The following is a 23,969-nucleotide window of genomic DNA, read 5'->3' on the forward strand; positions in this document are numbered from 1 at the left end:
CCCGGGACGGGTGGCAGGGCTGTCCCCGGGACGAGTGGCAGGGCTGTCCCCGGGATGGGTGGCAGGGCTGTCCCCGGGACGGATGGCAGGGCTGTCCCCGGGACGGGTGGCAGGGCTGTCCCCGGGACGAGTGGCAGGGCTGTCCCCGGGACGAGTGGCAGGGCTGTCCCCGGGACGGATGGCAGGGCTGTCCCCGGGATGGGTGGCAGGGCTGTCCCCGGGACGGGTGGGAGGGCTGTCCCCGGGACGGGTGGCAGGGCTGTCCCCGGGACGGATGGCAGGGCTGTCCCCGGGATGGGTGGCAGGGCTGTCCCCGGGACGAGTGGCAGGGCTGTCCCCGGGACGGGTGGCAGGGCTGTCCCCGGGATGGGTGGCAGGGCTGTCCCCGGGACGGGTGGCAGGGCTGTCCCCAGGACGGGTGGGAGGGCTGTCCCCAGGATGGGTGGCAGGGCTGTCCCCGGGATGGGTGGCAGGGCTGTCCCTGGGATGGGTGGCAGGGCTGTCCCCGGGACGGGTGGGAGGGCTGTCCCCAGGACACGTGCCAGCCCAGGACCATGCCAGGATGGCACGTGGTGTTGGCAAACCGTGCTCGTCTGTGGCCCTTGAACAGGCAACAGAAATAATTTAAAGAGGTGATGAGACATTTTTATCATTCCTGTGAAATTATATGGAATTATAGTTTTAAATGAAGGTGATGGGTTTAAAACGTGTATTTTAGAGCAAAATGAATGCTGTGCTTTTGTGAGTTTGGAAGGCTGGCCGGTCAGGGGGTCGCCTCCTGCTGTGCCTGGGCTTTGGGGCACAGGGTGAGCTCTGGGTGCTGCTCCCCGCCGGCGCGGCAGTGGTGTTGCCGGTGCTCAGCCGCCTGCGTGGCAGCTGTGGTGGTGCTGGCACAGCCGGCACAGCCACTCGGAGCCCGCGTGGCTGCGAGGAGCAGCGACAGGCACAGGCGCCTGTGCAGACACCCGGGCTGCCAGCGGCAGAGCCCCGTACCCGCTCCATCCAGAGCATGGATATCTGCTCCTAAACAGATTTAGAGGTTAATTGGGCTGGGATGTACACAGTTGCATTACATCTCTAATGGAAATGTTGATTCAAGAAGCCATGGCTCTAGTGATTTTTGTAGTACTGTAATTATTTTTAAACTTTCTTTTTGGCACTGTTGATAACAGCTTGGCAGCGTGCCTGCATGACCTGATTAAACTTACAAATTGTCAGCCTTGATCTGTAGGATGCAGAAGGGATTGCTGACTGAGCATCACTTTGGAAATTCTCAATTTGAAACAAAAATTTGATTTTAAGTGTTGTTCCCAACAATACAGTGTGAGAGCACTGGCGATTTTAAACACATACTCAGTATCCCGGCATCACGATAGTAACCACATTCCTGCACAGCAAGGGGAAGTTTAATTCCTTCTGGTCTCTCCGCAGTCGGTGAGCGGTCGCTGTGGAGCGGGTGCACCCGTGCCAGCCATGGTCCCAGTTCAGTCTCCACCACCTCCCTCCTCCCCTGTGGAACTTCAGCCACGGGGAACGGCCGGTCCATGGGATTTGTGTGGTGGGAGCGGCAGCACCTCCCTGCTTTTCGCCTGGAGTCTCCTGTACTCCAGGAGTGAGTGGCAGCTTTTTCCCCAGGCGTTTTAAACCAACACTTGGACCTCACAGGAGGGGCGGCCTCCAGTGGTGCAAGTCTCCCTAAGAGTAACGTAGCGCTTAGATCCATTTGGAAGGAAATGAGAAGCAAATCAATTATTTCCAAATAAATAATGCACTTACCTTTACCACATGGTCTTGCATCAAAGTGATATAATGTATAAGATAATGCCAGCCTTGCGCAGACTTAGCTCTGGCTTGGAAAACAACCGGAAGGCGTGTGTCTCTGTACTCATGCAAATACTGCTTTAATATTTACAATGAAGTGTTTAAAGATTCTGCACGGTCCTTTAAAAGCCTCCGGCAGATGTTCCTGCTCCGTGTGGGAGCCGAGCGGGTCCTGCGGCGCTGCCGTCACCCGGCGGCCCGGGCCGCGGCTCAGGAGGGTGCTGGCGCGGGTGCCCCGCAGGCCGGAGGAAGGGCCGCGGCAGGGCCGGGCCCCGCGGCGCAGCAGGGCGGGCAGCGCCGCGCAGATGCAAGAAATACTGACTGTGTTTTCTCTTGTTCTCTCTTTTCTGCCCAAGGTTTGAGCATCCGAGGAGCCCAGGAGGAAGACCCTCCCGATCCCCAGCTAATGAGACTAGACAATATGCTTCTGGCAGAAGGAGTCTCAGGTCCGGAGAAAGGTGGGGGATCGGCGGCAGCAGCTGCAGCCGCAGCAGCCTCTGGAGGGTCTTCAGATAACTCTATTGAACACTCAGATTACAGAGCCAAATTGACCCAGATCAGACAAATCTATCACACAGAGCTGGAGAAATATGAACAGGTCAGACATCAGCCTCTCGGTTGTACGTGTACCTGCCGCTGCTTCCTCCACTTGCCAGCGCCCACCGCTGCCCCGGCTCCGGCCACGTCCCTTCCTCCCCTTCCCACCCCTCTCCCCGTAACGAGCTGTGATGCTTCGGGGGTCTGTTGGGCTTCCAGGAGCCGCTGGCTGGACCCAGGACGCATGTCTTGCATGCCTGAGTGTTTTCTGTTGTCTGTAACCACATACACACAGCGCCCGAGCCCGTGTTTCTCCCAGCCCAGACAGGGAGAGGGGAGGAGTGTGTCTGTCACTCGGTGCCACTTTCGTGCCCCAGGATGAAGTGCGGCAGGGCCGGGTCTGGCGATGCGGGGAGCGTGGCCAGGCGAAGGCCGTGCTGGGGTCTGAACCCACGGGTCCTGGCGCAGGCAGCGGGAGGCTCCGAGGCTCCGGCGCGAGGCTCAGCCGCGGCAGATCGGCCATAGCTGCTGCAGGGGAGCGGGCAGCGAGGCGCCGGCACAGCGCCAGGCCCAGCCTGCGGGGATAGGAGATACAGAAATCCCAGTTCAGGTGGACACCAGCACTCGGTGTCTCTGGAATGAAGAGTGTGCTGCAGAGACCCCTGGCTTTGTGTTCACTGCTGGGACCTGCTGACCCGCACGTTTGCCGCTCCAGCAGCACTGGGAGCCGGTGCTGGGCGCAGCGTGGCTCCTGCCCACGGCCTGGGGGCTGCGCCACCCCAGGTTCCCTGTAATCCACGGGAGAGACCGCTCAGCCTCCTCTCTTTGCTGGTTTTGCAATGAATAACAGCATCAAAGGAGATGGGGAGGGAACAGTGGCATGAGACCCCTGGCCCTTGCAAGCTCACACGATGTCTTCATTTTCCCCTCCCAGAGGTGTCTTGATAAAGCTTGTAAACCCTGAGCCTAATCAGCTCAGCAAACCTCATCAGCTGGTGGTTCCCAGAGCTGAGCCAGGGAAGTCCTGCACTTGCCCCCAGCCCATCATGGCAAAGCGTCGGGCTGTACAGACCAAAACCACAAACGCGATGGGGAGGCAGCAATAAAACCGCTCGAAACCACGCTTCCCCTCCCGGCATTGCCAGGTGAGGCAGGGCCTGGGCACCTTGATAGCTCTTTATTTTAGTGTTTCCTTTTTTTCATGTGAAGACTCTCTGAAAGGTCCCTGGCTGCTTGCTTTGCTTTTTCCTGCCACCAGAAACAAAGGCCTGGTTGGTGACAGGCCACGCCGACACACGCGACCGGTGTCGGCGTGGGTGGAAGCGATGGGGTCGCGGGGAGCGGGTGCTGCCGTGGTTCAGGTGCTGGTGGCAAGGTGCTGTTTAGGTGCTGGTGGCACAGCATAGTTCAGGTGCTGGTGGCACTGCCTTGTCTGTGCCGCTTCTTTCACTTTGTTCAAGTGATGAACAAATAACTGAGTGGAGCTTTGTGCAAATCTCCTTTTCTCCCCCAAAATGGCCTCCCCCTGCACCCTCCGAGCACCCACTGGGCCCTGCTGGCGCTGCAGGGCCCTGTGCAGCGGTGGCGCGGCGATGGGGATGGCCATGGATTACCGAGCGCCATCCGGCAGGAGCGTGTCATGAGAAACCACAGGGACACAGGCTGGAAGGAGATCTGCAGCCAAAGCAGCTGCAAGTCGGCACTCGCAGCCGTTTCCTGGCAAGTGTCCTTTGACTCTAATAAGTTTAATGATGTGGGGGCAGCAGCAGCATTTTTAGCCCTGTAGCTCCATTTACAAAGGTTTCGGCTGAAATGTCACAGCCATCCGTCCACACCGCAGGAAACTTTGGAGGATGCTCAAGTGCTGCTGGGAGAAGGAGAGCGAGGTGGAGCGGATCTGAAGCATCTTCGCTTCCCTGTTGATCCTGACACCCGGCAACGTCTGCTCGACAGAAATATGATAATTTCCCCAGCCTCGCAGCAAACTGTCTCCTGCTGGTTTGTCTCAACATAGTGCCCGTCTCCGCAGCCGAGAGGCAGCTGGGACTTTGCAGCTCCGTCTCCAGCGGCTGCAGGTTCTGACACGCGGGTCCCTCCCGCAGCCGGCGCAGCTCAGCCCCACGCAGGGGCACCCGCCACGCAGGGACCCGCGCCCACCGCCCTCCTGCTGGCCAGGAGCTCCCGCGGCAGCCGGCAGCAGGAACCAGAGTGTCTTCTGGAGACGCTTTCCAGGCAGAGTTTGATCCTGACGCTTGTTGCCAGTTAGGGGAACGCGCTTGGAAAAAAAAAGGCGGAGAAATGGAAAGTGTGTCACGCCATCACACAGCTCTCCCCTTGCCGTGCGCCGGGAGAAATGGCCGTACACAGGCAGCTCCTTCCATAATTTACAGCTACTATAATAGAGATGACATATTGAAAGCTATCTTCTATAATTACACTGAAATACATTTTTTGCTGTAGGCAAAAGTGCTGTAAGGGTCCCAGGCCTCCCGGAGCAGCTGGGAACCTGCTTCCTGAGTTCATAGATGTCTTCTGAATTCACCCCAAAGTGGGGTGAAGTGTGGCTGCTCGGGAGGTGCCAGCAGCCCCTCGAGCGCTGCCTGGCACCGAGCCCCTCCAGACTCTCCAGGGCCATTGCCTCTTTTTTTCTTGCACTCGGCTCAGAGTCGTGATGGAGCATTAAGGGAAGCAGGAGCATCCCCGCTCCTACAAGGTTTCTGAGCAGGTTAACAAGGCCATCACTTATAAACTGACATTATTAATAATGTCTTGGGCACCAAGCAGAGGCCTGAAAAATAGTACTGGAAAAGGGATCAAGTAGCTCGGACGCTATAAATAAACAAGAGAAAATAAGACAAAGCATCAGAGTGTGCGGAGCTGACCCCGCGCTGCTGCTCTGAGGCAGCTCTGCAGGTGGGAGGTGCTGCTGGGATCAGTTCCAGCTGGGCCCCCGAGCAACTGCAACCACAAGCAATGTCTCCTCAAGCAATTCAGGTAAATTAAGGGAAAGATTTCTGCTTCTTGAAAGCAAGAAACTCACTTTAGCTTCGAAAGATCAAATTTTTATACTGGATTTGTGGAGAAATATTTCTCATAGAAAAGACATATCTGAAAATATTTTTCATGCAACAGTTGCCATTTTTACTGCACTTTGAAATTGAATTCCCCAGATCTGTGAACAAGGGGGCGCATGGCAAGCTGGGTGCCTGAAATTGGTTCTTTCAGTGCCAAATACTTGGATTCAGCTGGATCTTCAGGACAGTCAGAGCTGCCCTCGTGTCTCAGGGAGGGAGTTGCTGCATTTTGGTGCCGATGTCACCTCTGTGCACCATGTGCCGGCCGTTTCGGGCTGGAAGGAGGAGAAACAGGTCACCTGAAGAACTCTGCGGTCCTGGGGCAAGCGGGGGGTGGCGAGAGGGGACGGTGGCTGGTCAGCGATGTGAGCTTTTCTGCCTGAAACCTCACAAGAGAAAGAGAGAAAATGCAGCTGGGAATTGAGTTTGAGCTGTGTTGGACTCCTTAACCCAGAGCTCGGGGAGTGCCGTGGTGGGCAGCGAGCGGCAGGAGCGGCACCACGGCTCCCCGAGCCCCGCCGAACGCTGCTGCCAAACGGGTGCTGCAAGGATGTAAATTAGCCTGTAATTTACTTTCAGTAGTGTAAAGAAAAAAAAATCACTTTGCCTGAAGTGTATGCATCTTTCTTAAGGGTGTACCCAGATTTTAATTATCTAAATGTAAATACTTAACGAATTTTACTTAGAGTAATGAGCTAAAGTGCACACTACATAAATGAGATGTTCTAATTAATCATGTATGAACTACTGGTTTAAAGAAAAGCTATGTGAATTCTGCGAATGTTGGGCTATTGCCAAATTGCTAATCAGCATTTGCATTCATAGATGGCTTCACTTAATAAGTTGTGAGACGTTCAGCAAATGTTATAGGAAATTATGAGCTTTTAGATGCATAAACTTTTCACTTTTAACTCCTTCCCTTGCACAATCTATTGAAAGGCAGAGGAATCCCTGAAAATGGAGTTGTAAGACAAATTACATAGATCTTTTTCAACCTGGTTTTAGAGGAAAAAAGGGAGCTGGAGTCAAAGAGATACATAACGTATGGGGTGTGGACGAGGCACTTGCACTGTTTCCTCCATGTGTTGTACTGGCTGCTGAGCATCGTGCTCATCGCCCGTCACGTTGGGTGCAGGAGCTGGGATCCCGTGGCCGTGTTTGCCGTGCGGTGCCGGCGTGTGCGCAGCGCTCCGGCGGCGCCCCGGCTGCCCTCCCCTTCGGCCGGCGCGGGTTCAGGGAGCACAGAGCAGTTTTCCACCCCCGGGGACCAGCACAGCTTGGGTCACTCACCCCTTCCCAGGGCTCCGGCAGGACAGGGGGACGTCAGTATCCGAAATGTGCTGGGACTCCCCGCTGGCCCCCAGGGAGGGGTTGGCCCGCGGCTGCACGCGGCTTTGCCTGGCAGCCAGCGGTGCCAGGGTTGGGTTTGGAAGGGACAAGGGAGACGTATGTCAGCAGAGTTGGTGGCAGCTTCCAGCCCGCGTGGGGGAAGCCGGGTTGCCAGCATGACAGCCGCTTGGTCACGCAGAGACTCGGGTCAGGCGACGGCTGGTGATGGTGCAGCCCGGGCGGCTTATATCCTTGTGTCCATTCACCTGCACGGTCTGGGATGTAACTGATGGCTCCTCGTGCCTTCCCTTCCCCCGATGCCTCGGCAGAATGGTGTGGGCCAGGCACGGCTTAGCTGAACCCTGCTTGGAGGGGACACAGGCTGCTCAGAAAGGTCCTGAGCTCCTCTCCTGCTGGGTGTTCCCCGGCGCTGCCTGCCCGGGCAGCTCTTCCCAGGCTTCGCTCACTTGGCTGGTCCCCACTCGTGTCCCCCCTGCCCGTGGCTGTTCCGTGCACCATCCCCCCCTCTCTCCCCTCTGTCCGGCTGGGCACACGGGGACAGAGCCCGTTCTGCGGGGAGGAGCGCAGGGGGAGCTGAGCCGCGGCCACTCGGCTGCCCTGGCTGCCCCGGGACGGTCCCGGGTCTCCCGTCTGCGCGTGCGGAGGGGACGGGGCAGCGCGAGAGACCCCGACCCCTGGCATTGCCTTCCCCCCGCAGCCAGGCCTGAGCCTGTGTCCTCGTGGGACAGCACAAAACAATTTCTAAGCTTGTCCTTCCTTCACAGGCATGTAATGAATTTACCACACATGTGATGAACCTTCTCAGAGAACAGAGCCGGACACGTCCCATTTCTCCCAAGGAGATTGAAAGGATGGTGGGCATCATTCATCGAAAATTCAGCTCCATCCAGATGCAACTCAAACAAAGTACTTGTGAAGCAGTAATGATTTTAAGATCAAGGTTCCTTGATGCCAGGTAAGGCAGAGGCAAGTGCCTCCGGCTGCTCTGGGAGGGAGGGGAAGATTGCTGGGCAGCCCTGGGGAGCTGGGACCCACTGGGAGAGGCTGCTCTGCCCCAGCAAACAGCTCCAGCAGTTGCTGCAACAGGGCTTCCCTGCCCAGCGCTGTCAGAAACACTGGCGTCTTTTCTACATGCTTAGTGCAAAGACTAGGTCTGTTTACCTGATGCTTGCCTGTTTACCCTGCTCACGTGGGAGTCACGTAGGATTTGTGCAAAGGGCTGTTTTGTCACCTCGGCAATTATTTAAATAGCTGCCGATACCAATGTCTCGCAGCACGAGGCCAGCCTTGCAAAACACTGACCCCGTCACAGGAGCGCTGAGTTCTCTGGGAGGGCTGCGCCCGCGGGCTGCGGCTGAGCTGCTTACCAGCTGTGTGCGCCCCAGGTAAGAAGGGCGACCATGCTTCTGAAAGCCAGAGCTGCTGGCCCGTCTCCCAGCTGTTGCCTGACTGGGGCAGGGAGAAAGCAGCACCTTCCGAGCCGCTCGCAGCCAGCACACACGTCCCTCGGACACCCGTGTCACTACCGGAGCTCAGCACCCGTCTCTGCAGCCCATCGGCCTCCACAACAGGCTGTGCTTTTTGCAGGCTGCAGACACAGGCAGACAGGGATTAAGAGGAGGTTTATAGGCACAGCCAGATTTGTTCAGAAGCCCTGATGGGGTGGGATATCAATCCCCAGCCCCATCGTTCTCCCCAGACTCCCCTCCACAGAGCAGGACCCTGGCAGCTGGCAGAGCCCGGCAGAGCAGCCGGCACCACACGGAACCTCCTTCAGCAGCTAGCTCCTGCTTCACACCTGAAAGCTGTGAGCAGCTAAACAAGAGCAAAATAATTTTATTAACAAGGAGGTCACTGGCAGGTGTGGCAAATTAGGGTAATTACAAACAGTTGGAGGAAATGTCTATGGAGAGCTCTAGTAACTGCAAAAGGTAGAGCTTGCAGATGCACATTTTAAGTGATTTCTTTAAAAAGGAGGAAGGTAAATAAGGCAAAATGAGCGGAAGCACAGTAATGAGATAAACATAGCTCTAGGGAGAGTCTGCCTGCTCCAGGATACAGCGTAGTTAGCAGCATCGTGATACTGCTGGAAGAGAGCGCTGGGGATTGCGCTCGGCTGCCTGCTGGCCTCGGGCGCAGGCAGTTTGATTGCAACCAGCCCTGAGGGGCAGGGAGCTCCAAAGGAAATGTTTAACGCTTTCCAGAGGACGTTCTGGGGAGCAGAGCAGCCGCCTGGGCTCGGAGGGACGGCACTGCAGCTGTGCAGCTGCTGCTGTAACCCATGCAGTGAGAGTGCGGCAGCGGGCTGGCTGTGCCGGAGGGGCTGTGCTGCTCCCCGGGCACCGCTGGGCTGTCTGTGGCACATGCCGGTGCTGTGCTCCAGAAGGCTTTGCTTTCCGGTGAGGCTGCACGCTGCAACACCCGTCCCACGCGCCGTAAGAGCCCGGCCCAGCGCAGCCCTCGGCAGGAGGGTGCACAGATGGGTCTCCCTCGCAAAGCCCTGAAAGCCACTTACTTGCTGGCGGAAGCCAATTAGCTCAGCGAGTGCTACGTAAGGACACAGTGGTGAGGCTTCCCCGTCCTTTTCCGCTGTGCTCGCCCCAGGCACCTGTGCAGAAGCCCCAGCTGACCTGCTGCTGGAGGAAGGCGGTTTGTGAGGCTGAGGTTGGGTGGCACACATGGGGCTGAAGGTGCTGCCCAGCTCTGTGCCCTGCCTTGTCCTTTGTCATGTTTTCTGCCACAGCACACAAATGCGGTCTGTGCACCACGGGGGGAAGCCCGAGGTGGATGGTGTGAAGGTGGATGGCTGCGGGACACGCTGGCTGCGGGACACGGCGTTGCAGCCCCTCTGCGCAGTGTCAGGGCAGAGCCCAGGCTGGGGACAGCTGCCCCAAGGGGTGGGGGGCTGACAGTGCTGTGGTGCTGCCGTGTGCCGCAGCACGGGCACCTGAAACAAGGGTTGCTTCCACCCCAGCTGACCCTGCCAGAGACCTCTGTGCATCTGAAAGAACAGCTGTGGTTTTCTTTTCTTGTTTCAGGAGGAAAAGGCGTAACTTCAGTAAACAAGCCACAGAAATCTTGAATGAGTATTTTTACTCCCACCTCAGTAACCCCTACCCCAGTGAAGAAGCCAAAGAAGAGCTGGCAAAGAAATGCAGCATCACAGTATCGCAGGTGAGCAGCGGCTGGGAACCCCCGTCCCCAGCACCCCAGCCTGCACGGTGACCTCCCCGGCAGAGCTGCCGGCCCCCTCCGGGCTCTGGACGTGCCTCCGTGCGATCTGGAGCAGCTCCCTGCCCCCTGCGCCTTTGTCATCCCTTCAGGTTCACTTTGTTGACCACGGCAAAGTTGGGCAGGCTGGTGGGACGTGATGGTGCTGTGCAGAACGGCAGCATGCCTGCCAGTGGCTGGGCTCGTGCTGGGGGGAGAGGAGAGCGGGTACAAAGATGGAGATAGAAATAGAAAGGCTGTAAGGTTTGCACCCTTCTTTACAGCAGCTTTCGCTCTGCATGAGCAGTAAGATTCCTTGCTGAGCCTTTCTGGCTGTTATGAATTCATTAAAACCTACCGTTATTTCAGGAGAAGGCTAGTTTATTGACAAACATATAATCTATCTCTATAGATCAGAATTTCTTTGATTGCTTGAAGTTGTTTTTCTAAGCCAGCCAGAAATTCAGCCTCTTGATATACTGAAGTGACACAAGTGGTTTCTCTGTAGCAAAAATGAAAAATGTATTAAGCAGATTTGCTCCTTTTATCACATGTAACAGATGTTCCTGTGAAGTTAATGCAAGAAAATCAGCATCTCGCTAATCAGAAACGTGCACTGTTGTTGGCTCCAGCTGCTCTCTGTACAGGCCAAAGTACTTTCCCAGCTCTGGGCCAGTGTCTCACAGCGATGTTCAGGCCGATGACACTGCTCCACGGGCCTTCCTTCGCCTCCCCTTCACCACATAGCTTAAAAAGCAAAACAACACTTTGCGTTTCTGGTGGCCCGTACGTGTGGTAGAAAACCAAGTTATTCCCACAGAAAGTGTGGCTCACGGGGCAAGGCGGCAGCGGGCGGCAGGGGAGGCGCGCAGCAGACTGGAGCTCTGCGGCCGCCGCGCTGCCCGTGGCTGGTGTGCCATCTCCTCCCAGCTCCAGCAGCTCTGCTTATCAATATTTCAGGCCCTTTAGAGGAACAGTGCCTGCGGCGAACGTGTTAACTATTAATGATTGGAGGCTGCAGTATTGGCATTATTAGCAATGCAACCTTTAGCTTTATAATTAAGACCTGAGTTGAGATTTACTTTATAGGTCTCCCTTGAATACATGAAAAATTCAGGCACTTTATTGAAGACTTTCAAATGAAAGGCCGTCCTGCTCCCCCCATGTGATATTACTGATATTACGTGTTTGGATGCAGTCTTGGTACAAGCCCTTGCAGACCCGCCCTGTGCCGCGGGGCCAGCGGACACGCGTGTCGGGCTCCCTCCCTGCGGGTTCCTCGGCACGAGCGCGTCCTGTGCTCTGAGCGGGTGGGAAGCGTTGGGGCCAGGGCGGTAGGAGATGGAGGTGGGGACAGTTGTGTTGATAGGCTGGAATATAGTCAGTAAGTGGGGTCCGAAAGTCTCCCCACGCGAGCCGTGCAGCCTGCTCTGTCACTAGGAGAGGCAACGCCACCAACACCAACTTGGAGAAAGCAAGAGTTCTTCAGCTTTGCTGGCAAAATGTAACTGGGAGAGCTGGCGTGGCAGAGAGCACGACAGAGCTGCCGAAGGGTTGTTCTGTGCAGCCAGCGGGCCGTGCCTGGCGGAGGAGTTACTGATCCCGCAGAGTGGACAGATAAAAGGCTGGATCTAGATAAGGCTGAAGTGAGTGAAGGAAATGAGGTGGAACGTTTGAGAAGCCATAACTGATTGCTTCTAGTGCTAATAGATCTGATTTCTTTCTTAATGGGTTGTTTGATAAGATTTAATGTATGTGTTGTAGAATGAAATAAAAGGCAGGCAGATGGTCCAAAAATGTAGCAGCAGCAGTGAGCCTGTGACATGAATATAGGTTTGTCTCTTTAATATTTGATCCAAGCCTGAATTAGCTGTTTCTTGACTCCGTTGGGAGGCCTGGCGAGCGCTGGGAGTAGCTGCGTGGTGTCCTGTGTGGCACCGCGCAGCATCCCGGGCTTTGCAGGGGAAGGCTAGCAGCCCGGAGCCAGCGCAGCGCCCACCGCCGCCTGCCACAGACGTGGTTTGGGGCCGCGGCCGGAGCTTCGCTCTGGCGAGATGTTACAGGTGGCCAGGGAAGCCTTTGGGTGATGGGGAAGCCTGGGAAGGGAGCTGTGTATCCTCTAACGGGAGGGGAGCCCGTGGGAGAGGGAGAGACTGTGGTCTGCTGGTTGCTTCAGTTCTGATAGATCTGCCATCACACCTGGAAATGTGAATGCCATGAATATCCTAATCTGGGATTTTCGAAGGCACTTTGACAGGCTGCATGGCAGGGCTGCGGGGTTAGCTGGTATTTACTAGGTCAACCTGGGCTGGAGTTGTTCTTGCTTTGCACTGGAAAATGTATGTATTTTTGAGGCCATCTAGCAGAAGAGCTCTGGGCACGCGGTGTAGAACAGCCCAGTGCACACTGCGCTGGTGGTTGGCAGCAGAGGTCGGAGGATGCAATCCAGAATTCGGGGTGAGTTGAGCAGTCAGTTAGAACACTGGCAGGAGCAGCATCGCGTGGGATGAGCAATGGCATCGAAGCGAGTGACTGAGCCGCACCTTGCACAGGGCTTTTCCGAAAACCCCAGAGCACACGCGTTTCCAGCCTGGAGCGGGGTCCCGCGGACGTGGCCGTGCCTGACACCGGCCCCGTGTGCCTCCTGTGCTGCGAACGCCCGGAGGTGCAAAGAGCTGGAAAACAAACGAAAAGTTAACGGCTGGCTTTCCAAACTCCTGGAGGTTGTGGCTCAAGTTTGATGAAGAGGCTTTGTCCTTTTTCTGGCTGAGCCGGGCTTCCCCTGCAGCCTCTCCTCACAATGATCCAAGGTGTTTCTTTCTTGTACTGTCAGTGCCTTGTAAATGCTGGGGGCAGATTCATGGCAGAACATTTTCTCCCTCAAACACTTAATTAGTGAGTGTTTTGGGTCCTCCTCCCCCCGATTAAGCAGCTCACTAGAAATCTTGCTGCTATAGCATTTTACTGAGCTGCAAAGAAAATTGTCTCCCAGAATCGTTTAGTTGCAGATGTGAGATAGATGGTTTCAGTTTTGATATCGGTGTTTAAAATAATATGTAGAGAAGATTTTTCAAGAAAAGCATAAAGACAAACTATTAAGATGAACACCTCGCACAATTTCATTTTTAAGAGTACGGAGAAGGTAATTCTTGGGAAAAAAATGTCCTTAACAGAGACCATCGTCGGCTGTAATTTAGAGCTACCCGATCAGCACGTGTTCGAGGGAGATAAACTGTGTCATCTGTTCTCCCCTTCCCGTGGCTGCGAGGCTGATGTTTTATACTTTTGCAGATGAGCCTCTTTCAGGGTGTCATGAACAACCATCAGTCTATCATGTGGGCTGTGGAAAGGGCAGAGTCATTGCTGAGAGCGTGTCAGTGGATTACAGCAATAAAATTTTTCACTGCTTCAAACAAAAGAAGGATGTGCTTGACAAAGGAATATATTTAAAATTCTTTTAAAGAAAGAATGCAGAAGCTCGTTTTCAACACCCCTCCGGCCCTGGCTGCTTCTGAGCCTGTTGGTTTCTGTAGCAGACGGACAGGGAGAGCTGTGGGTGGAGAGGCTTTGGCCATTGACTTCAGGTGGAAAACAAGGAAAAAAAAAAGATGCAAGCTTAATTAAATAGTTCAGAGAGGTTAAATTCTTAGTTTTACGTCATGTACGATAATTGTGTGACATACATCTTCAAAATTTTCTATTTTGCGCCATTTGATTAGGTGTGGAGTATAAACTGTGTGCTACAAACACTTGGAAACACAATGGAAAAATTTCTGTGACCCACGAGTATGTAGTTCAGTAATTTGGCAGTGATGCTCTCGTCAGCTGTGTCTTCTGCAGCACGAGCGCCGATTGATCCCGTGCAATCCGGGCAGAGACACGAGGCAGGCCAGCCCGGCCCGAATCCCACGCCAGGCATCTTGACGATTTAAGTAATAATTTATTGTCTTTTTATTTAACATTGCAATTAACATGATAAATAAGTGCAACAGTATTGTTTGAAATGTAATATACAATTAAGCCCAATTAATTAATCGGCCTTCAATGATCAGGAGGAGAAAGATGTTCATTGTTTTTTTTATGAGAAGAGATAGTTTGTTTTAATGACAAGTGTGTTGTGAAGCAGCTCGCGATGGAGACAACTTTCATTTTTGGGGTGAGCGTGGGGCTGGGCAAGGAGCCGGGGCCCCGGTGCTGCCGGGACAGCCCCGCGCCAGCGTCCGCCAGCAGCCAGCACGGCCCTGGGGACAATGCCGGTGGTGAATCCAGCGTGACCGCTGCCCGTGCAGCTCCGCTCCAGCCACGGCCCCGCGTGGCCGCGGCCACGGCACACTGTGGCAGCCCCTCGCGGTGTGCCGGGGGACCAGGGAGCCCCTTGCCCGGGAGGAGAGGGGACACGTGCGGTGGCCGCGGTACCCAGAGGGACGCTGCGGTTTCTCGCAGCCCCGGCCCCTGCGCTCTGCTGGTGCACAGGGCATGCGCTTTAATCCCAGGATTAGTTTAACATTTCTGGATATTCATTTAGATGTGGTATGCAGGTTAAACATAACGTACGATCGCTGCTCCTCTCATTGCTTCCAATTAAACCTTGCTTGTTAGTTTAACCTCTAGGTAATCCCATCAAACAATTGATGTCAAGGAAACACTGCCCACAGTGGCTCTGGATGAGTGGCCATTAATTTTAATTGCCTTGATATTAAAGATTAAGAAGTATTGGGACTAGCAGAATGGAAACGATCTGATGTCAAGCAAATCCACTCACTGAGGCTTCCCCAGGCTGCTGGTGATATTAAAATTTTACTGTGAGAATTAAATAAACCTTTATTAGTGATGGCTGTTGTTTGATTGGTCCAGGGGCGTGCATAAACAGAGGGGTCTCACGCACATCCATGGACAATACAGTCGATGTACAGAGATTCCTCAATTATGAAACTGTTAATAAAGCATAATCTGATTGTCCACAATAATTATTTGCTAGGTTTCATTAATGTATTATTGCTTCTGTGACTGACAAGGTAATATTAAGTGCAATATATAGAATATAGTGGAGTATTATCTAGGGAACAGAATGTGTAAGGCACCTTTCCTATTACTGTTAAAAGCTAGAGGCTTTTTATTAATTGTGTTTAAACAAAACCTATAGCTACATAAAATACAGCAGGATTTGTCTCCTGCCTGCAGTGGTCTCCTCCCCTTTACCTCTGGCTTCTTGCAGATGCTTTTTTGTCTTGGCAGCCTTGGCCGTTGTCCGTGTTCCGAACAGGGTTGTTGTTTAGGAGCTCGGTTAGAGCAGCTGAAGTCAAACAAAGCCACTGAGAAAGGTTGCATGAAGTCTTGTGAGCAGCTCCAGCCGTGCCCTCTGCGTGGGTTAGCAGTCGGTGCCCTGTGAGCCACCTTGGCCGCGTTCCGTATCTTCAAAGGGAGATGACAAAATGACATTTCAGCCATTATTGATTTATATGATTCCTTTCATTTTCAGCCGACCAAACACGATTCTATGAGTGGGCTGCCAAGGTTGTTCCAGCCCAAAAATAAAGAACAATTGCTCTCGCTGCCCGCTCGCCCTCGCTCAGCCGGGCCTGGGTCCCCCCCAGCAGCTCTCGGGTCTCGCACTGATTTCACTGACAAACGGAGACCACAAACCAACCCTAGGGCGTGTGTCGGCAGCAGAGTCACCCCTGAAGCACCGGTTTGCCAAAAGAGCAGCAGAGCCAGGTCACGCTCACACCTATGGTAGTACTTAACTGGTCCTCGGTTACGGCTGAGTTACCTGGAGCACCCGGCAGATCCGGGCTGGGACTGGGGCGCGGGTACGTGCTGGACCAAACGGGGCATCTCGAAGGGATTGCGCTTTGCCAGGTCCAGCGCTTCGTGTCCTTCACTCCGCCCACCTCTCTCTACTGCAGGTGTCCAACTGGTTTGGCAATAAGAGAATCAGGTACAAGAAGAACATCGGCAAGTTCCAGGAAGAAGCCAATCTCTACGCAGCCAAGACGGCTGTGACCGCAGCGCACGCCGTGGCCGCGGCCGTCCAGAACAACCAGACAAACTCCCCCACCACGCCGAACTCTGGTACGTACCCGGCTCGTGTGTTAGAGCATCCCGACAGGCGGGCCGTGAAGGACGACCCTCCGTGGTGCCCAGCGGGGGTCGGGCCGAGGCTGTGGCTCCCGCAGAGCCCGTCGCGGCACAGGGAGCGGCACCGAGGCCGCGGACCTGCGGGCTGGACCCGGCCGGGGCCAAGCTGCCGCGCGTGGTCCCGCGGGGCCCACGGAATTCCCGCAGCGGTAACGTCTGCCTGGCTCGGGCTTCTGGCAGCTTCTTTGTTTCTGTAGATATTTTAAGCTTTTTCTCATTCAATGGAAATAATGTAAAATGAGGCAGATCTCCAAGTCTGCTTTTGTAGAACTGTTAAATTTATTGTCAAGTTAACAAAATAGAAGAATATTTTAGCATGCGCTAATTAGAATTTAAACTCTGGGTTGCTTGAAATTGAGTCGATATTATATATAGAAATCTGAAGATCCAACTTTTATTTTGGAGTTGCTCTACCACATGTTCTTCTGCAGTATTTAAAAATTGTCTCGCTGGTGTGTTGTTGACATTTGGCAAATCTAAGCATTAAATTAGTAAGGCAAGTGTGTGAAGAGGAAGTCACTTTTTTGGGCTCCAGATGCAAAGGTTTCCACAAAGCACAGATGTGTTTTACACTATTTACAGTGAAGTTTTGCTGCGACTTAGTTGTAGACAACTTTTAAAGGGTATAAAGATCCATGGGGGAAAAAAAACTTTAATCAAAAGAAAAAGGTTCCTCCTCTGACAGTAATAAATCGGCTAATTAGAAATTGCCAGCCATTTCCTTTGGAAGGAGACATGAAGCACAGACTCCAAACGAGTTTTTCTCCAAGTGTTTGGTGGCAGCGTCTGGCGGTGAGGCGAGGCACCCGGGGAGAGCTCTCCACACACAACCCGCTGTTGCCCAGGCGGCTCTTCCCGAGGGAACAGCCAGCCTGGCCGGCACGAGCTCCCGGCGTTCCCGGCACAGCCGGCGCAGCAGCCGCGGCAGCCCCGCCGGGACGCGGTGCCGGGGCAGCGGCGTCGCCTCTGCGCTGCCTGTCCTGCTCCTCTGTCCGCTCCTCCCTGCCCCGGGTCTCGGGGGGGACGTGTTTGCAGCTCTCTGTTATTCAGCTACCTAACTCTTTCCTTTCCAGGTTCTTCTGGTTCTTTTAACCTCCCAAATTCTGGGGACATGTTCATGAACATGCAGAGTCTGAATGGGGATTCTTACCAGGGGTCCCAAGTCGGAGCCAATGTGCAGTCACAGGTAGGAGAAATGCCCCAAGTCGGGCCTTTCTAGCAGGGTAGGGCTTGGGCTCCAAATTCCACCTTACTCTGGCTCTATTCAATGGTCTGTGCCTCGCTGCAGAGTGGAGGCTGCCTAGTTCCGAATGTGACCTATTCTTACCCCAGCATTGAATTTCACAAATATAAAGGAAAGAGTGATTTTTTTCTGATTGAAATTTTAAGCTTTGTGAATGCATTCGGCTCTGGCTTGAGCTCATGGAATGGGATTGGGTGCGTCTGACTTCCATGGACACTGTAAATCCAGTGAATTTTCTTTCCTTTTTTTCCTTTTCTTTTTTCTTTTTTTTTTCTTTCCCCCCGCCCCAAAAAAAATCCTTCTTTCATTTATTGGACAGACTTTTGATTTATTTATTTAAATGTCAGAACACATCTAACTGAGCTCTTAAAATACAAGTCGTTCTCAGTCACTTTGCAGTCCTTTCAGGCAGGGCTCACTCCGTGGTTCATGTGCAGTGTATCGGCCATAATCTCTTCCCACACATGCAAGCACATGCAGATGTATAAACATGCACAGCACTTTGCTGCAGACACTTAAGCAGGACCTGCTGGACACAGGGCTGGGAGAAGCTGTTTGGCTGGTGTGAGAAGCAGACATGTCTGGGTTTAACATGCAAGGAGTTGTTGAAATTCTGCCAGTCATTCTTGATTGATAAATTTGTCTTTTGTAGAAGATGCTAAACCCTTTTGGCTCACATAATTCCAAATGTTGCCTATTGTAAGTGATGATGTTTTAATAGATTTGGAATGATGAATTTTGTCTCCCCTTACTTTCAGGTGGATACCCTGCGTCATGTTATCAATCAGACGGGAGGATACAATGATGGCTTGGGAGGAAATTCACTGTACAGTCCACATAATTTAAATGTGAGTACCCAGGGGAACAATAGTTTGGAGAGCCATAAGCACGGTGTCAGGTAAATGCAGTCATTAATACATGTATTAATTACTCTTGCAATAGCGTTTTTTAATATCGCATCTTTGGGGATGAACCACAGAATAGCCCTTGATACAGCTATGAGTCTTGATGATGTAAGAAGAAGTTCCTAGAGCCATGACTGTAAGCGATTCGGATTTTTATATTTTTCAGCCTTTTGAGTTAAAAAGTAATAGCCTTGGAGAGAAGGCTCTTGTTCTTGGCACAGAGATGGTCAGATAACTCTGTACTTGCGTTTGTTATTGCCGGCAATCAGACACCCGCACTGTGCTTTTGATATACTTTGAGCCATTTCAAGGGTGCACATTTTTCCTGTGTTTGAGCAGCACTTTTGGCCTTGTTACTCCGAACGGGAGAGAGCAGTAAGTCTGGCAAACAGATGCCAGTAAATTGAGGGATTATAGGCTTGATGGCGATAGGTGCTAAATGTCCCACCTCTCGCTGGAAGCGATGAGATCTGACGGTGCTCAGGCCCTCACAGGCTGGACCGTGTAGCCTGCGCATGAAGCGCCAGGATAAATAAAGGCAGAGATCTATTCCTCTGTCGGCACGAGAGCCTGGGATGAAATACCACCCACGGCAGCCGCCTCTGTGGCGAGGGCTCCACGGCCGATTCTGTTCATCCTTCATTTCCCACTCGCTTCTCTCATTTACAACTCCAATAATTAATTCTTTAAATACATTTTTTTTAATGTTTCGTATTTGCTCAGGAGGCGACTTTAACTTATTTTCCCTCATTTTCTTTGCCTTCAAAATTCCCATAGAGAGCTCCCCGTCCGGCGCCGTCCCCGGGGCCGCGCGGTGGTTCTGGTTCTGCCCCCGGCCGGGCGCTGCGGGGACACGGGGACGCCTGTGACACGCTGCAGCCACGGGGAACGGGAGGCTTCCCCCCTTTTTGGGTTTCCACTTGCCATGAGAGTAAATATTAATGATTTAAAATGTGATTGAAGATGTTCAATTGTAAAGGGAAAAAAGTACCATTAAATACTCAGATCTTTTACATTTGAAATGTCAAATCTTTCTTTTTGGGTTTATAAATAACTCATAATAACCCACAACAAACCATATAAAAAGCCTTTTAGTTGCATTTCTCCTTTTTCATTTAAGTGTTTTGAAATGCTTCAGAGAATTTGCGATATCCTTATCAACATGATAAAATATGAAACTGTGATTGCCTGCAGCATTTTACAGACATGAATTCCATCTTCACTGATGAGGCCTGATAAGGCGCTGTTGTATAATACAGTGCATAATCTCAAACCACCAGAGTAAGGATTAATTTATTTGAAAAAAAGAATGCTTGCTGACAACCTCTCCTCCAGCTGCCAAGCTGAGTAAAAATATTGTACATTTGTTGTTTATAAATTTGGATAAAAGAGGAATGATGTTTACTTCAGATGGAATATCTTTAGACTCATATCTGCACAAGAGTTTTTCTTTCTCTAAGTAGATTCTCATATCTTTAAAGAATAAAAAAGCAGCGGTGCCTCTGCATTCGGAGCAGGATTTTGTATGTTTTCAGGCTGTGTCTAAACAGTTGGGTGTTTTAAAGCGGGTGGTGAGGTTTCAGCCTTGTTGTGATGGCAGGTTGGCGTTGCCGTTAATTTTACTTAAGAGAAACCAAACCCAAACCTTTGGATTTGTCAGGCTGAGCGCTCCTCTGTTTGCTGTTTGTCATCTGCAAAGGAGATAATTACCGAGGCTTCTTTCTCCTCCCGTTGGAGCCATAAAGCATTTTCTTTTGTCATGATAGCTGAACAGTTTTTTTAATGCAATGTAAAAATCTCTCCCGGCTGGGTGCGGGGGTTCGAGGGTCGGCTGTGCCGGGGGGCGACGGCCGGGGGGTCCCAGGCGCCACCACGCTCCCCTTCCCCGTCCTCCCAGCAGAGCGTGGTGTTACCACAGCCCCGGTGCCGATCGTTTCGGCGGCTCGGCACGTCACGAAGGCATTAGCATGGGGTAACCTTTCCCTGCCGGGAGCGGCCGCGGGCGCCGGCAGCCGGGGCGGGCGCGCGGAGAGGCCTCCCCGTCACTTCCACTCAGCCTCCCCCAGCTCACGAGCCCCGCGCCTCCCTCCTCGTGACTGACAGAAAAATATGTAGCGACAAGCTGTCTGCCACAGCAGAAATTTGACCAGACATTGATTTCGGCAATTGCCTCGATCGGCCGAGACAGAAGGCGAATTTGTTCCCGAGCGCTGCTCTTGCTGCGCGGGGAGGGGGACACGGGGCAGCGGCCGAAACGGGGCTGCGGGGGAGATAATGGGACACCGGCCCAGCGGCCCCGTGCCGCCCGCAGCCCCACGCCCACAGCACGTGGCGGCCCCGCTCCCCGGCTCTGCCGCCAGAAAGGGAGACGAGGGGTTAAACACGGTGGCCCCAGACTCGTCTTCTCAGGGGAAAAAGCTGAAGTGTCAGCTAAAGGGATGTTGTTCATTAAAGCACGGATGGTCTTTGCAGAAATCCCCAAGTCCTAATTGCACTAAATCTGGCTGAAGGGGGCTGGCTCCTGGGCTGGCCCCGGCCCCTCGCCCGCTGCTCTTCCCTTGCGCGAGTGCTGCGGCCAGAGGGAGTGCAGCAAAATCGCCTTCCAGAGCAGCTCCTCCCGCACCCCGGGCTTGCCCGTCTGGTACTTGTAGTGTACAGTATAATGAATATGCGTAATTGTATCAATTGAATTGTTTTTCCCTTTTCAGGCTAATGGAGGCTGGCAGGACGCAACTACTCCATCTTCTGTGACTTCCCCTACAGAAGGGCCGGGAAGTGTGCACTCTGATACCTCTAACTAATCTCCTAGCAACACTTTTTCCCTGAGCTGAGATGCCTTGATTAGCGCATTCAGAGTCACAGGAGAAAAAGGAAAGAGTTTTTTGTAGCCAACCACCTACAGCTTTACTGTAAAACCTTGTCTTATTAGAAAACTTGGTAAATCTGTTTTTTTAAAGGTATCATAATCATTTGTATTTATACTTAAAACACACAATGTTAAAAAGCACTTTATCCAATTAGGCCAAGATCTAGCATTGTTTATAGCCCTGTAACTATTTTATCATAATTTATTGTCAGCAGTTTTAACAACGTTGGTCTAACAGTTGCCAATTACTTGGTCTTAAGGGTAAAAGTACAGGACAAGCTTAACCTCAATAGCAAGAGCAGACACAAAGAAACACCTCACCCAAATTTAACTTCGTGCATATTTTCATGGAAAGTCAAGATGAATTGCAGACTTTGATTGTGTTTAAGCTTTTCATATCTCTCATAGAGTTGGAATAAAAAGAGCTGTTCGGTTATTTCGGTTAATGGTTGTCTTTAAGAATCCTTATTCGTCACATTTTTGTTGTGATCTATTGTCTTACCAACTAGATTGGAAACCAGGAGCATCTTTTCTTGCTAAAACTCCCGGACCCGCGTCGTCTCCACGCGCCCGGCGCGGCCGCGGCGGCTCCGAGACGCCGACGCTGCTGCTCTCTGGGTTTTACAGTACGAGCTGGTGCTGCCCACGCCTGCCCGGTACCTCTGCTGGCAGCAAACCACAGACAAAGGAAAAAAGCACCATCATATGGAGTGTTGTACATAGTGTAGCAAAAGAGTATTTATACATCTCACCAATCAAACACAGCTTTATTACCTCATGCGAACTCATACGAACCAATAGACTTTCAACATGTTCTGTAGCTTAGAGTGCTCACTTACTACCTCTGAACGATACTCACGCTGTAGTTTGTCTCTTTCTTATCTTTTTGCATCTTGTAATTAACTCTTTGTTTCCCCATGAAATGTAATGTACATTGTAATCTTTTAAAAGAATCAGGGTTGCGTTGGCAACTTTTAAAGAAGCGAAGTGGAAACATGGGGACTTACGTTTAACACAAAACAGTGAAACTGTTGTAAATACTGAGAAACATTTTGAATGTTCTTCATCTTGTTACTAATCCACGCAAAAACCAACAACTAATTGTAATGCATACAGACTTCAGTATTCAGTACTGTATATTTCCCCCTGTGTGACAGGGGGCCCTTTCTTTCTCTCTTTTGTATTGTATGCGATTCTGAAACTGATTGAGTCATGAAAATAATTTGTGGCAGTGATTCTAATGTATTAAGCCGTTTCGTGTTACTTTCTAACTGGATTACACCCTGGATTGAAAAGTCTTCCTCGTGGTAGTTCTATGTAGTTTCAAACATGAATAAACTTTTTGCTTTCATGATCAAACATTGACGTAATTCCTTGCTGCTCAGTTACGTCAGCCCCCGGAGCTGCGGCCACCAGCGGCCCCGCGGCAGGAGCGGAGCAGCTCCCGAAACCCCAGCAGCTGGGGCGCCCTCCCCGCCCCGCTCCGCGCGAAATTCAAGTGGAGGCGGACCAAGGGGTCAGACCTTCAGATGAGTTTAAAGACCATCATCGTCTTCACTCTTAATCACCATCTTTATTTAACATTAACTTTGGAACTACAGCCTCGGCTACCAAGTATAATATGATTATAAAACTATTTTTCTTTATTAAAAAACTTTTTTGGAAGGACGTATATATATATAAATGCTAATTTTAAGTCTTTTTAATATAGTAAAGGTCAATAACAGGTAATAGCCTATTTACCATATCTCAAGGAAATTGACTCACAGGAAATCAAATTAACGTTAATCACTTGCAGCAAATGGTCTTTGATAAATACAACTACTCACCACTCGGGTTGGTGCAGCTCCGCGGGAGCCGGCGGTCGCTGCTGCCGGCCGGTGCTGGACCCGCCTGCCCGGCACGTTTCCGTCCCAGCTCTCCTGGCCTTTACGTGTTGGTTTGGTGGCTAAACAATTATTTGCACGATTCAATTAGCTTGTGGATCAGCTTTTCTTACCCACACTTCTTGTGTTGGGTTATTTTGTAAAAGACCTTTGTTCACCCACTCTGACCCCTGGACCACAGGCACCCTCTGCATCCTGCAGGCCCTTGTGCACCAGTTTCTGCCTTTGTTTCTGGAGCAGACACCACTTCTCCATCAGTTTTAGAACTGAAAGTTGCTTCTTACACTACAGGTGGTGCATTTAAATAAATAAGTAAATAACAAGACATGCATGGCAAAGCTTTCATTATCAGTTAACGAGTTGGGGCAGATGGAGACCATGGACTTCCAAAGACTTCTGTGTGCAGAGGACAAAGCACCCACTGATTTGCATTTGCTAATGGAGCTCCCCAAGTCCACATGCTCAATGTTCATGGTTTGGCTGAATGGAAACAGTATTTTAAATGTAAAGTGTGTCAGCGGAGGCGTAGGCAGCGTAATGAACACACAGACGTCCCTCATCTTGATCACATCTCTGCTGGCCACAGGCAAGGACCTGTCAGCAGCGGAGGAGGTTCAGAGGAAGGCCATCAACAACCTTTGGGCTGCACTTGCATGCCCCACGCCCGCTGGGCATCATTAGCTGCTGCTTCACAGCATTAAGGCTTTGGGTCCCTTTGAATTACAAGCGCAATTTGGCCTTTCCTTACATTGGAGAACAGCCACGTGGTTACATGGCAAATAATAAACATCTTGTCCTTGAGGCTTGATCACACATCAGGAAGGTTTACTGCAAGCACCAGTATTAGGATCATGCTGTTGACGGTATTGTGTTTCACCCGGTAGCTACAGCCCGAAGGGCCGACTGGCCCTGGGCAGGAACGGCGCCCCGGGCGGGACA

The 23,969-nt window shown here is 52.1% G+C and overlaps 1 protein-coding gene across 4 annotated transcripts in view; it reads left to right on the forward strand.

Moving 5' to 3' along the window:
• PBX3 (PBX homeobox 3) overlaps window positions 1–22,503 on the forward strand; it is a 111,678-nt gene extending 89,175 nt beyond the window's left edge. For 3 of the 4 annotated variants that reach the window (XM_065648362.1, XM_065648363.1, XM_065648361.1), the window contains exons 3-9: window positions 2,178–2,419; window positions 7,547–7,737; window positions 9,821–9,956; window positions 15,899–16,064; window positions 17,204–17,316; window positions 18,132–18,221; window positions 20,987–22,503. In XM_065648362.1, coding sequence (XP_065504434.1) covers window positions 2,178–2,419; window positions 7,547–7,737; window positions 9,821–9,956; window positions 15,899–16,064; window positions 17,204–17,316; window positions 18,132–18,221; window positions 20,987–21,079 — 1,031 coding nt within the window. In that variant the 3' untranslated portion in view covers window positions 21,080–22,503. The remainder of the gene's footprint in view (window positions 1–2,177; window positions 2,420–7,546; window positions 7,738–9,820; window positions 9,957–15,898; window positions 16,065–17,203; window positions 17,317–18,131; window positions 18,222–20,986) is intronic. The other variant, XM_065648364.1, reaches the window with a different exon arrangement.
• The last annotated feature ends 1,466 nt before the right edge of the window (window positions 22,504–23,969 follow it).

This window comes from Caloenas nicobarica, chromosome 19 (assembly GCF_036013445.1).
Source record: "Caloenas nicobarica isolate bCalNic1 chromosome 19, bCalNic1.hap1, whole genome shotgun sequence".
Taxonomy (NCBI): Eukaryota; Metazoa; Chordata; class Aves; order Columbiformes; family Columbidae; genus Caloenas; species Caloenas nicobarica.